This window comes from Parasteatoda tepidariorum, chromosome 7, assembly GCF_982258835.1.
Source record: "Parasteatoda tepidariorum strain Cologne lab strain chromosome 7, Ptep-v5.0, whole genome shotgun sequence".
Taxonomy (NCBI): Eukaryota; Metazoa; Arthropoda; class Arachnida; order Araneae; family Theridiidae; genus Parasteatoda; species Parasteatoda tepidariorum.
In genome coordinates this window covers 81167664-81180611 of record NC_141761.1, presented here as the reverse complement: position 1 = coordinate 81180611, position 12948 = coordinate 81167664, and the positions used below count along the sequence as shown (strand labels likewise).

The window sequence follows — 12948 nt, the reverse complement described above, 5'->3', positions numbered from 1 at the left end:
ACTTCGTTAAACAACTTCATTAAAAAATTTTAGTTCTAAAAATAAAACTTCGGTTGCAAATCTAATTTAGACGTTAATTTTGAATAACAATTAAAAGAAAGTTAAGAGGCCGGTGCTCTATAAGTTTATAAGTTATCAAAAACAAGACTGCAAACTAACTAATTTACGAATATACATATAATCGAATAAAAAGAATTATTTACACGAATGAATTTTTCGTTTCGGAACAATAAATAAATAAATAAAATAAAAATTCGCGAAATATTTTTCCAGTGATGACAGGATAATTTACATAATATGATATTTGCGACTAACTGTAAGCTTTAAGAATATAAATTTAATTTTTACGAAAAAACTTCTAAATTTACCCTGATTATCAAGAGCAGAGTTTCTTGAACCGTATCGATCCCTGTAGCAGAAATCGCCACAAATTTTAATATTTTTGATAACTTTTAAAATTATTATAATAATTTTACAATTACCAAAAATTTTTACGTTTTATATTTCAAAATAGATAAGATAAAGCAGACAGCATTTTTATAATATAAATGTTTACTATAGTTAATATTTGAAATTACATATGTAACTGAATGTGTTTTTACTATCGTATTATGTTTTTAAATATACTTATTTAAAATTTTCCCATTGTTCCATGTCTTAAAATTAAAAATAAAAGTTAGTGACCAAAAACTGGAATAGTTATAATACAGTAGAAGTGAAGAAACTGATAGCTTCACTAACGCGTGTGTCGGATTTGAGCAATGCTTTGTGGGCTCCCACAAATTTTTTTTTAATATTTTGGGTTTCCCCACACCAAAAAGTTTAAGAAACGCGGATTTACGGTTTTAAAAAAATGCATGTAGAATTGCAATACAACAGATAGGAAACATGATTTAGTTATGGGAAAAAACTCCTGTAAAATTTTAAAATAATAATAGCAATAATAAATAATAATAATAAATAAATAGAAGTTATGAGCATCATTATAATTTTTTTCTTATTATCTGTTGCATGAAAATAGCATGAATTTACCACTATATTAATAATAAACACGACAAAGTAAGCTCTTTAATAATACCAAACATTTATATTAATTTAGAACAAGAAAACTATTAGTACTAAATCATCTACAAGTCTTTTTTCCTTTAAAAAAAAACTTTTATCTTTAGTTTAAAAATAAATAAAAATCCTCATTTAACAAAAGTAATTGCATTTTCAAAAACTATTCTAAAATTATAACAAATAAATTTTTGCAAAATTTTAATAGAAATTTTAGCCTAGGCAAAATTGCTATAAAAATGATGTCATGACACATTTGCTTTAGAAAATTAAAATTGTTTGTGGGAAAAGATTCTAAATAATTTTTAAAAAAATATATTAACATATATATGTATATAAAAATGTTCTGAAATTTTAATTTTCCAGGTTTTTTATTTATTTACCTGGAATTTTAGCAAAATTTTCAATTTCAACAATACTAAAACAAATGACGTAAAAACGTATGAAAACTGTTTTGGTTTTCCGCAGAAAGTATATGACCTAGTTTAAGTAAAAATATTAAGGTGATAACTTATTACCTCCCAATGACTAAACACAAGCTGAGGAAAAGCCATCCCGCTTGTTTGTTTTCGAATTTCATTCGCAAAATCAAAACTTTCTACTACAGGCAGTTCAGCAGTTACATGGAAAGTTTGAGATCCCTCCTGAATATCAGCATGCAAGACTCTGCCATGTCTCCGTCCTATAACTGCGTACATTTTTCCTGTAAAGAAACAAAAACATATGTCTTACATAAAAAAAAGAGGCAATAAACTGGTGTTACACTGCAAATCAAATCTAGTGTATACTACACACAAATTTGGTATATATATCACCATAATAGACCGAAATTAGAAGATTTAAAATTCTGCAGTGAATATTGACTTATTCTACATACGTTGGTCTATTTATACGTTAGATTATACCACCATTAGCGTTTGTCGACAAATAAAAATAATTTTAGTGAGAATACTCGAAAATTGTCCGTTATAAGTTCTGCACAACAATTCATTTGCATGCGCTTTTACTTATGAAAGACATAAACAAATGCCTAATGCTTGGCCACTGTCGGGATTTTTGGTACTATACTACTTAACTGATCCAATTTTTGACACCTAACTTTATTTCAGGACTTTTTAGTAATAAAGCATGGTTTAAAAAAAAAAAAAAAAAAAAAAAAAAAAAAAAAAAAAAAAAAAAACATTTTTATTCAACATTTACAATAATGTATGCTAAATTTCGATAATTGCTGGAGTGTTTAAGACATTTTTAGAAAATATTTTGAAAACACAGTGAAGTGATCAAGTGAATGTGACATTCACTAGAGATTCAAAGCATTAACAATGTCGATAAACAGCTATCAGTCTTTCAATGTACAGAAATGACAATTATAAAAAAAAAATACTCAAAATTTATCAGGTTCAAAATTAGCGAATTTTCAGATTTGGTCGATTATCTCTAGAACTGCTGTATAGATTTTAATGAATACACTGAAAATATAACAATGTCGATAAACAGCTATCAGTCTTTCAATGTACAGAAATGACAATTATAAAAAAAAAATACTCAAAATTTATCAGGTTCAAAATTAGCGAATTTTCAGATTTGGTCGATTATCTCTAGAACTGCTGTATAGATTTTAATGAATACACTGAAAATATAATTTCATCTACACCGGGGCTTAAAATTAAGCGAATTTTCAGATTTAGTCAATTATCTTTTGAACTACTAGACAGATTTTAAAGAAACTTGGTTTGAATATAAGTTGATATTCTTCATCTTCAGTGGTATGACAGCCCTGGCATGGCCTTCTCGAGAAGTCTTTCCCAGGCATCTTTATGTTTGGCCACTGTCCTTAAATTTTTAGTTAACAGAAGTCTATGCCCTTTTCGAGCCAGTCGATGTTTTCCTCTTCGTCTATTTCTAACCAAATGTCCAGCCTATTCTATCCTTTGGATTTCAAGTATTTCCCGACATCAGGCCTTTTAATGGTTTTACATAATTTAAAATTTGTTTACCTTCACCATTAGCTGCCAACTGAGTTCTACCACAAATACTCTTTAGGACTTTTCTCTCGAAAATTGCCAACGCATCCTCATCTCTTGAGGTTAACGTCCATATCTCAGATGTATATAACAAAACTCATCTTATAAGTGCTTTATATAAAAGAAATTTATTTTTTAATTTCATGTATATTTCATATACATTTGAGATTAAAAATATCTGTGAACATTTGTAATTCGTTTATGCATTTCTGAGGTTCGATCATAGTTGCTAACTTCTGCTCTTAAATAAGTGAAGCAATCTACTTATTCAAACTTGAAGTTTTCAATTTCCAGATGACTGGTTTGAAAATCTGAGTTTAAACACGGCATATATTTGGATTTAGATGCTTCGTCTGGTGTTTATTTTAGACTCTAAAATAATCTTTTTTAGAACCATAATAAATATGAAACAGGCCACGGCATCTCCTTGACTTACGCTATCTTTTATATCTAGGTGTTCAGTTAAGTCGTATGCGAATTCGAAACTTTGTTTAAACGTGCACCATAAATCATAATAAGCGGAACAATAATAGCTTAATCAATTCAGTATTTACTGAGAAAAGGTGTATCAAAGTTGGCCGTTTTTAACATGGGATCTGATAGAACATCCGACTCCCTATAAGCACACACAAAAGCAATTACCACCGTGGGAATTATTTTCTGCTGTTTAAAAAAGAGGTCCAACTTAATGGGACATAATATGTTGCATAGTGGCCGAGCATGAGATGGTAAGGGTCGCACGCTTGTCACATCCGAACGCTCTGTTGACCATACGAGGTGCTTGATCTTCACCTTTTTGAGAGTTTGGCAAGACAGTACGAAAAATATTTCAAGATCATTTCGCAGCTTTCTGCTCGACTTCCTATCGCCAAGACACGAAAAAGGAATCAACTTACAGAAGGGTGGGAAACTCCGTGTGGGATCCCGGTTGAAGTTTCGCCACGCCATTCTTTGACGGGAAATGATCTAAATTTGGATGCCTCCTGAGTTAATTAAAGGATATTTTCCCATGAAAACCAACATAAAATACCTCAGCCTAAACTTTTTTTGTCGTAGTTAATTTAGCTTTGTCTCCTTTTTCTTATATATAAACGTATTTTTAAAAAGGTTTCATAAAGAAAAGAGCTTTTTTGGCGAGCATACACGGAGTACCTATGTAACCTTAAAAAATATAAAGATAATTCTTTTTTTTTTTTAAAAAAAAACTTATTTATTGGTTGTTTTTTTTTTCTAGATGAAAAAACTCACTGAGCCAACCAAACAATGGCTTAAAAATATAAAAAGTGCAAGTATGTTGAAGTACAATTAAGCTGCGTATTTAAACTTTTTTTTCTTCAATCAAATCCTATTTTCTGAGTTGTTTTTCTTAAAGACATTTCAACAATTCCTTTCTCAAGTTTGTTTCCTTTTCACAACAGTTTTAAAATATTTTTTATTTTCATGGACTTAAAAATCTTATTTGTTTAACATTTTCTCGCTGAATATAAGGTATTTACAACTCGTTTACAGTAACATCAGAGCACTGTAAAAAATACCCGCTGTTTTTTTCCCAAATTTCTCCGTATATTTAACGGCTTAAAGCCGTTTTGAGACAAAACGGTTTTTCTCCGTTTTTCAGCTTACAACGGTTTTTCCGCTTTTCATCTCAACTGGACGAAAAGTGTCAGTTGAAATTCTAGTTTTTGCCATGCAGTTTTGTGTTTTATAATATAACTTTACCTTTTCTCCAAACCTTTCACGGTTATTTTCTATACTTGCTAGTATTTTATGGTTTTGAAAATCGTATAAGCAATACTGCCATTCGACTTTGCCAAATAAATACAATATTGGTGCGAAATTCTCACTATCAAAATTTCTTCTCAATGAAACACTTGGGCAGCAGTGGCTCAGGGGACAGAGAGCATGCTTCTAATTGAAGTGACCCATGCTCAAATCCCAGCGCTGACTGGTCAAAACAAATTTTACCGACATAAAATATCCATGCCTGGTGCGAGCACAGATACTCCTCGTGACTTTCAAAGAGAAAATTTATTCTCATATGGTAAAAATCTGCCGCGACAACAAATTTTTATTGTAAAAACTTGTTTTCTTACGGTACAAAAACAGTCTTGATTACGAATTTTCTTCGTAGTTTTCACTGATAAACTGTTGAGGCTACGGATTTACTTCGTAAATTTTACGGTTTTGCACAACCAACCCATTTAACGGTGTAAAACTGCAAATTCTACGAGATTTTTTTTCTTCTTTTTACAGTGTATATTTAATTTAAAAGTAATCTAAGTAGTAAAACCAATTTCAAGAAAATATGACTATATACTTTACCATGAGAAGGGAAATATAAAATAAAATAATTAAAAAGAAAATAACAAATCTAAAACCATAACTGTCTTAATAAACCGGCTCCATCATCAAACATAAAAGTTCTTATTACTCTAAGTTAAAGTAGGTGTGAGTCTATTTTTAAAAAATTCCATCCCCACGCAGATTGGAGATGGAACGATTTATTAACAGAATTCAGCTCGGTGTTCCATCATTTTAGGATGAGAGGAAGTAAGTTAGAAGGGGGTGGGGCACTTCTTCCACACCTTCCGAAACTATTTTGCTCTCTTGTCTTTTAATGACCAGAGCGATATCCGGTGGAAATACAAAAAAGGGGTGAATATAACCTGAGAGGCAAATCAAGAACGCAGTCGTTGTTTACTGGCATGAGGCGAGCCGCCTACACCCTGTACCAGAGAAGGCCCCCGGGCGCCAAGGCGTTGACCGTCCCCCATACTTATGAAGTATCCCGTAATTTGTGTCCTGAAGGCGAACCACACCCGCTCTAAAAAGATGAGGTGAGAATTGAGGAATATTTCTCCTCCTTCACATCTGCGTTTTATATTGGCTAAAAATTTAATAATTGTCATCCTTGATTCGTAAAAGCAATAAAATGATTCTTTACTATTAAAAGGAAAAACGGGAGGTAGGAGGTACCAAGTAATGAGGTTAAATAGCTATAATTTTTAGCATTTTATAATAAGAAAAAGTCACTTTTAAAGTAAAATATAAGTAAAGATTCGAAATTCATTGTCCTAAATTCTATATTATTATTATTAATTGAGCATTTTTCCAAAAATATAATGAAATAATACATGAATGGAAAAAGCAGCAAGAATTAAGCTAGAAATGTAAGTTTCGAGTCTATGTTGTGTGCTTTTTCAGAACAGCATAAAAAGGAATTTTTAGCAACAGATACCACTTTTATAACGAAGAACTATATAACTGCATTCAACCATCATGTTTAACGGATGTTATGTTGTGTTTAATGATGTTTAAAATATGTGTGCTTAGTGATGAGTGCTTTTTCAGAAAAGCATAAAATAGAATTTTTAGCAACAGATTCCACTTTTATAACGAAGAACTACATGTTTATTGATGTTTGAAGGACTCGAAATTCGTTGCCTTAAATTGTAAGTTATTATTATGAATTAAGCTATAAATGTAAGTTTTGAATCCTTCTAATGTGTTTTCTCAGAACAACATAAGAAAAAATTATTAGCAATAGCTTCCACTTTTATAACGAAGAACTATATGTTTATTGATGTTTGAGGGACTCGAAATTCGTTGCCCTAAATTCGAAGTTACTATTATGAATTAAGCAATAAATGTAAGTTTTTAATCTTTCTTGTGTGTTTTCTCAGAACAACATAAAAAAGAATTTTAAGCAACAGATTCCACTTTTATAACGAAGAACTATATAACTGCATTCAAATATCATGTTTAACAGACGTTATGCTAGGTTTAATGATGTTTAAAATATGTGTGCTTAGTGAGGGATGCTTTTTCAGAACAACATAAAAAAGAATTTTTAGCAACAGATTCTACGTTTATAACGAAGAACTATATATGTAACTGCATTCACCCATCATGTTGAACGGATGTTATGTTGTGTTTAATGATGTTTAAAATGTGTGTGCTTAGTGATGAGTGCTTTTTCAGAAAAGCATAAAAAAGAATTTTTAGCAACAGATTCCACTTTTATAACGAAGAACTACATGCTTATTGATGTTTGAGGGACTCGAAATTCGTTGCCCTAAATTCTAAGTTATTATTATGAATTAAGCTATAAATGTAAGTTTTGAATCTTTCTAATTGTTTTTTTTTTTCAGAACAACATAAAAAAAGAATTTTTAGCAACAGATTCCACTTTTATAACGAAGAACTATATTAACTGCATTCAGCCATTATGTTTAACGGACCTTATGTAATGTTTAATGATGTTTAATGGACTCGAATCTCGTTGCCTGTGTTCAACCATATGAACTATATGTTATAAAAGTAATCATATAATGATTTTTCTCAATTCAATCAATATTTATTTTATATTTCGATTTAAGCTGTTACCAGCAGACATAATTCTAAGACTTGCATAGGACCTGCGTGCCAAAAAGTGATGGGGGGGGGAATTAAATTAATCTTTCTCGGGGGATATAAAAATAGCGAAATTTTCTTATTTATTTCTTTTAATTTTTATGAAAAATAAATATTGGGTAGATTTTTTTTTATCTAAATGTACATCCATATTTAAATAAAAAATCTACCGAACGCTCCCTAATACATATTGTTGTAGTTATGAATTAACAGTAAAATTAATAAATATATTTCAACCACTTTTTAATTTTCTTGACACATGTTCCATCCCTGAAATCGATAAGTTTACTATAATAATAATAAAATAAATAAAAACATGCGAGCATAGTACACGTACTTGATGTGGCTCTTCTTCTTTTTTGACTTATTAATAAATAGAATACCATAATGCAGTTTTTTGACCAATTAATTAATACTAGGACTAGGTTTTAAACCATATTTACACACATACCCTCGTAATCCATTCACTATCCTGGTTTGCAACTCGAATAGTTCTTAATAATTATTCTTTCATCCATATTTTACTTCTCACAAGCATGGAAGCTTATACTTTATTTCAAAAGCGAGACAGAAAATTTATCAATTTTCTATTTTTTTGGTAAATATAAAAAGGTACACCAAAAACAAATAAATATAATTTAAAAAAAAACATGCTATTTACAAAATAAAACCCGTCCCTTCAAAAAAATGCATTATTTTCTGCTAATCGTTTAAAAAGAATTCGAAAAATTCCATTTTCAGAATTTTGAAGGTTCGAAAGGCTATCAAAAATCTTCGAACGTAAAAAACGCAAATAATGAGTAAGCATAGTTAAACTTTTGTCAGAAACGATAATGAAAATTTAACAATTTTCTATTTTTTGATAATAATTATAAAAAGGTACTGTAAAACTTAATAAATAAACCAGTCCATTCACACAATGCATTATTTTTTGCTTATCGCTTAAAACTTATTCAAAAAATTCAATTTTCAGAATCGTCTAGGTAACCGAAAAATTATCGAAAATCCTCTAATGTATTACAAATAAGTAAATAATAAGCATAATTGAATTTGTTTTAGAAACTATACTGAAAATGCACCAATTTTTTATTTTCTGATAAACATAAAAAAGTACAACAAATATAAACAAATAAAATAAAGCAATAAAATAGACTATTTGAAAAATAAAATTTCTAAGCATAATTGACATTTAATAAATAAATAAATAATATTAGAAAACGAATCAATTAAACAAAGCCGTTTAAAAAGCTTTTCGCTTTAATCATCTTATGTCAAACGCTTATTCGAACACATGCTCTGTGGCGAAAACGCCTCGACCGGATTGATCCGAGCAGCTGATTTCTTAACATCCGTTGGACTAGAGTTCGTTAGTAAGTGTCCAATGTGTGGTTGACGCAACAGTAAACATGATATATAAAATTAACGAAGTTAACCCCCTTCCAGACACACTCAGTTCGCTGTAGCATTTTTATAATTAAATGAGATAGAGTCCTAAAAATTTTATACCATTCAGGGTTCCATTGCAGAAATTAACAAGCGTTATTTTGTAAGGATCTATTATATAAGAGGAAGGGGCCACAAAATTCTTCATAAATAATATCATGTTTAGTTATGGATCTAGTGTTAAGTTTTTTCTGTATGCCATAGGAGACTCGGTGATTAAATTCTGTAAAACTTTTAGTATGCCATTACATTTTATAAGACTTAATTTTGAAAAGATCTTCATGCGTTATATTTCTCTGAACGACTTTTGACCCCGTACAACCCAGTGTGTTACAGAATACACTTGAGCAAAATAAAAAAAGGAAACCTTGAATAACTTTTGATATTCTGATCGGACATTCATGTACTAAGATGCAAGGATTCCAAGGGTGGACTTTAAATATATGATAAGTATGCAGATATTTTAAATTACAAAACCAAAAGCAAGAATATCTTTCTCTGAATAAATATACTTTTTTTTCTTCAAAGTATTCAAATATTTGATCCTAATATGAAGATGGTATGGTCGCAACTAAAATATGGTCCTCTAATATTCTTTTTGTTTCAGAAGAGCGTTTGAACGTGTCAGACCCTTAATGTTAATTTTAAAGTTTACGCAATTCGCAACATCTCATTATTTGAATTAATTAAAAGAAATGTTTGTCAACTGCAACAAAACACTTAACTGCAACAAAAGCAGACAACGAGATTTCTTTTAACAATATCATTAGTGCCTTTAAAGTTTATTGAACTCGAGAAATTTAATATTTCCGTGAAAAGAATTTTACATTTTATGTTTTCCTGATTCAATTAATTTCAACGTTACTTTATAATTTTTCAATTATTTAAGGTTCCCAAATACCTTCGGTGCATTTTGAAACTAGGAATATTTCATTCGGATTAATATGCGGATTATACACTAAAGTATGGTACGAATACAAAAAAAAAATTTCAGAAAATATAGGAGGGAAAACTGTTTAAAAAAAATAAAATCATATATTGTTTTTCACATATTTTTTCAAAATCACATATTGTTGAAATTTAGTATTCTTGCTATGTAATACTCATAAAAACTCAACTTTAATAATAGACTACGCATTAGACACAATATTAATATTTAGATATTTAACAGAAAATATCGAAATTTATTTGGCAAAAAAAGGCCAAAATTTCAAATAGTTTTTTTAGTTTTAGCTGTTATATACAAAATACTAGTTTAACTAACTAGTCCGTAATCTATCACCTAGACATGTGTATAAAAAACATTCATGTAAAATTTCAAGCAATTCGAATCAAAAATTTTTTTGAGATACTACATTTAAAAAAAATGAAAGAAAATAACCGAAAAATAATTTTTAAGGAAAATCACAAGAAAGGCACATTTATCAATGAAATAACCAAAATGAATGATTTTATAAATCATCATAACATCTGTTCAATTTGACGTAGTAACAAAACCCAGTTTATATATAATTAAACATATTTTTCATTTAATATTAATTTAAACCAAAATAAGTATAAAAAAATTATATATTTAACATTTAAATAATCTATGGTTTTGAAATACAGCATGAAATACTGGTGTCTTTTCCTACGTTAAAGGTAAAATCTACCAAACACGGGTCCAGCAGTGCACTAATCATTAAGACACAGCTCCCAATAGATCAACGTAGTCAAGCATCACTTTCAGAGGTCAATGCGCGGTTGGGAGACCACTTTGATCAGTCTCAGGAGGGACCGAGGGTGTGCAGCATCGGTCCTCCTTAAACTGTTCTACCATAAAGTGTTCGACTTCGAGCGCATGTCGTTTAGCTACCAAAGTGAGGGGAGCTATTCCCATTGCAGAGGATCAAAATTGGGATGGCATGTCTTCGGATCAATCTCAACAATGTTTCCCAGACCGTCGCCAATAGCCCATTGTGCAGTCCCAGTGCGACGTAAATAAATTACTACTATTACAGAACACGGCTTACTTCCAAAAAATAATTTTTCAAATTTGCACTTATTTAGATTTAAGAGAAACAGTTATTCATCAGAGTATTGAATATGAATGAAATTTTTTTTTCTAACTTCGTTTTTTTAGATTTTATATTTCATTTCATATAATTCTGATAACCTAACGTACTTTTAGTAGCTATTAGACTGTTTTTTACGCCCGGTGGCTGAGCTGTAGAGCTTCGCGCTGTCGTGCCACAGGTCCCTGGTTCGATCCTCGGGACGGACAAGGTTGACTCAGCCTTTCATCCCTTCAGTGGGTCGATAAATTAGTACCAAGCATGCTTGGGAACTAAACACTGGGGGTTCCGCGTTCGGCTGACCACCTGACCGGAACATCTGCTCCTGCTCCCCAGAGCCCAAGGTCAAGAAAACTGAGATGGGCACAGTAGGCCTTGGCCCTCTATGGGCTGTCGCGCCACTGAGTTTAGTTTATATATATATATATATATATATATATAAATCTGCAAAGAAAAGGCCTAAATTCAAATGTTCATAGAACTGCGAAAAATCATTCAAATGGCATGAAAATTTGATATGTTCTGAAGTGAACCCTCTACTGTTAGTTACATATGATCAAATTGCAATACTTTGTTTTTTGCGAACTGAATCCAGCTTTTCATCACGGATTGTTTTTATGGTGAAAAAAGTTGTTAAGTTTGAACACTTGCCAAACTTGCAAAAAATATTTTTTGTACTTTCTGTTAATAGAAAATAGTTATTTGAACAGTTCTATGTAAGCCCTCAAAATTTCAAATCGATTCGATTTTTTTTTGACGAAGTTATAGAATTTTGAAAAACATGTGTACTTCTCTCGATTTTTGAGCATTCCACATATGCAGTCTTCTGGTCTATACATCTTCTATCAAAGAACTTTTTAATTTTTATGTTTCTATATTTTCAAATAATTAATATTTATCATAAAACAAATACTCTTATTCATTATTGTAATTATTATTGTTTATATTTATTGTTTATATTTATTGCTTACCTGTATTAGTTTTGTTGTGATATTTTTTCTTTATATTAAATTAAATTAAAAAGTTATAACAATAATTACATAAATAATTCTAAAAAAATAATAACAATAGTATAAAAAATTTGCATTTTTATTAAACTATTTTATTTACAACAGGTCAAATATTTAACATATTCTTATTCGTATTTTGTAATTAAATAAATTAACATTTAAATCTTAGATTCCTCGAACCATCCACCTTTTGCTTTTATTATAGCCTTACATATACATAGCATTCGTTCTAATAAATCATTAATCACTTCAAGTGATACAGAGTTCCATTCCTGTTGTAAAATGTCCCATAACTGACTTCGATTCAAATATCAGAGCATCGTTTGCAAGAACAAACAAATTTTAGATGAAATGTGACATCTATGAGATATTGTTTTAATTATATTCATAATAAGTTCCTTGTAGTAACAATAATTACAATAATAAATAAGACTATTTGTTTTATAATCAATATTAATTATTTGAAAATATAGAAAACATTAAAATTAAAAAGTTCTTTGGTCGAAGATGTATAGACCAAAGGACCGCAAATGTGGAATGCTTAAAAATCGAGAAAAGTACACATGTTTTTCAAAATTCTATAACTTCGTCAAAAAAAATCAAATCGATTTGAAATTTTGAGGACTTACATAGAACTGTTCAAATAACTATTTTCTATTAACAGAAAGTACAAAAATTTTTTTTTGCAAGTTTGGCAAGTGTTCAAACTTAACAACTTTTTTCACCATAGAAACAACTCATGATGAAAAGGTGGATTCAGTTCGCAAAAAACAAAGTATTGCAATTTGATCATATGTAACTAACTGTAAAGAGTTCACATTAGAACATATCAAATTTTCATGCCATTTGAATGATTTTTCGCAGTTCTATGAACATTTGAATTTAGAACTTTTTTTTGTAGATTTCAAAATTTTCGCAAACTTTTGACCGGTAGTGTATATATAT

At 29.8% G+C, this 12948-nt stretch overlaps 1 protein-coding gene across 2 annotated transcripts in view; it reads right to left on the bottom strand.

The window, feature by feature from the left end:
- The window catches only part of LOC107444843 (elongation factor-like GTPase 1), a 204017-nt gene that overhangs the window by 27560 nt on the left and 163509 nt on the right, over positions 1 to 12948 (bottom strand). For both annotated transcript variants that reach the window (XM_087168143.1, XM_087168144.1), the window contains exon 23: positions 1578 to 1762. In XM_087168143.1, coding sequence (XP_087024269.1) covers positions 1578 to 1762 — 185 coding nt within the window. The remainder of the gene's footprint in view (positions 1 to 1577; positions 1763 to 12948) is intronic.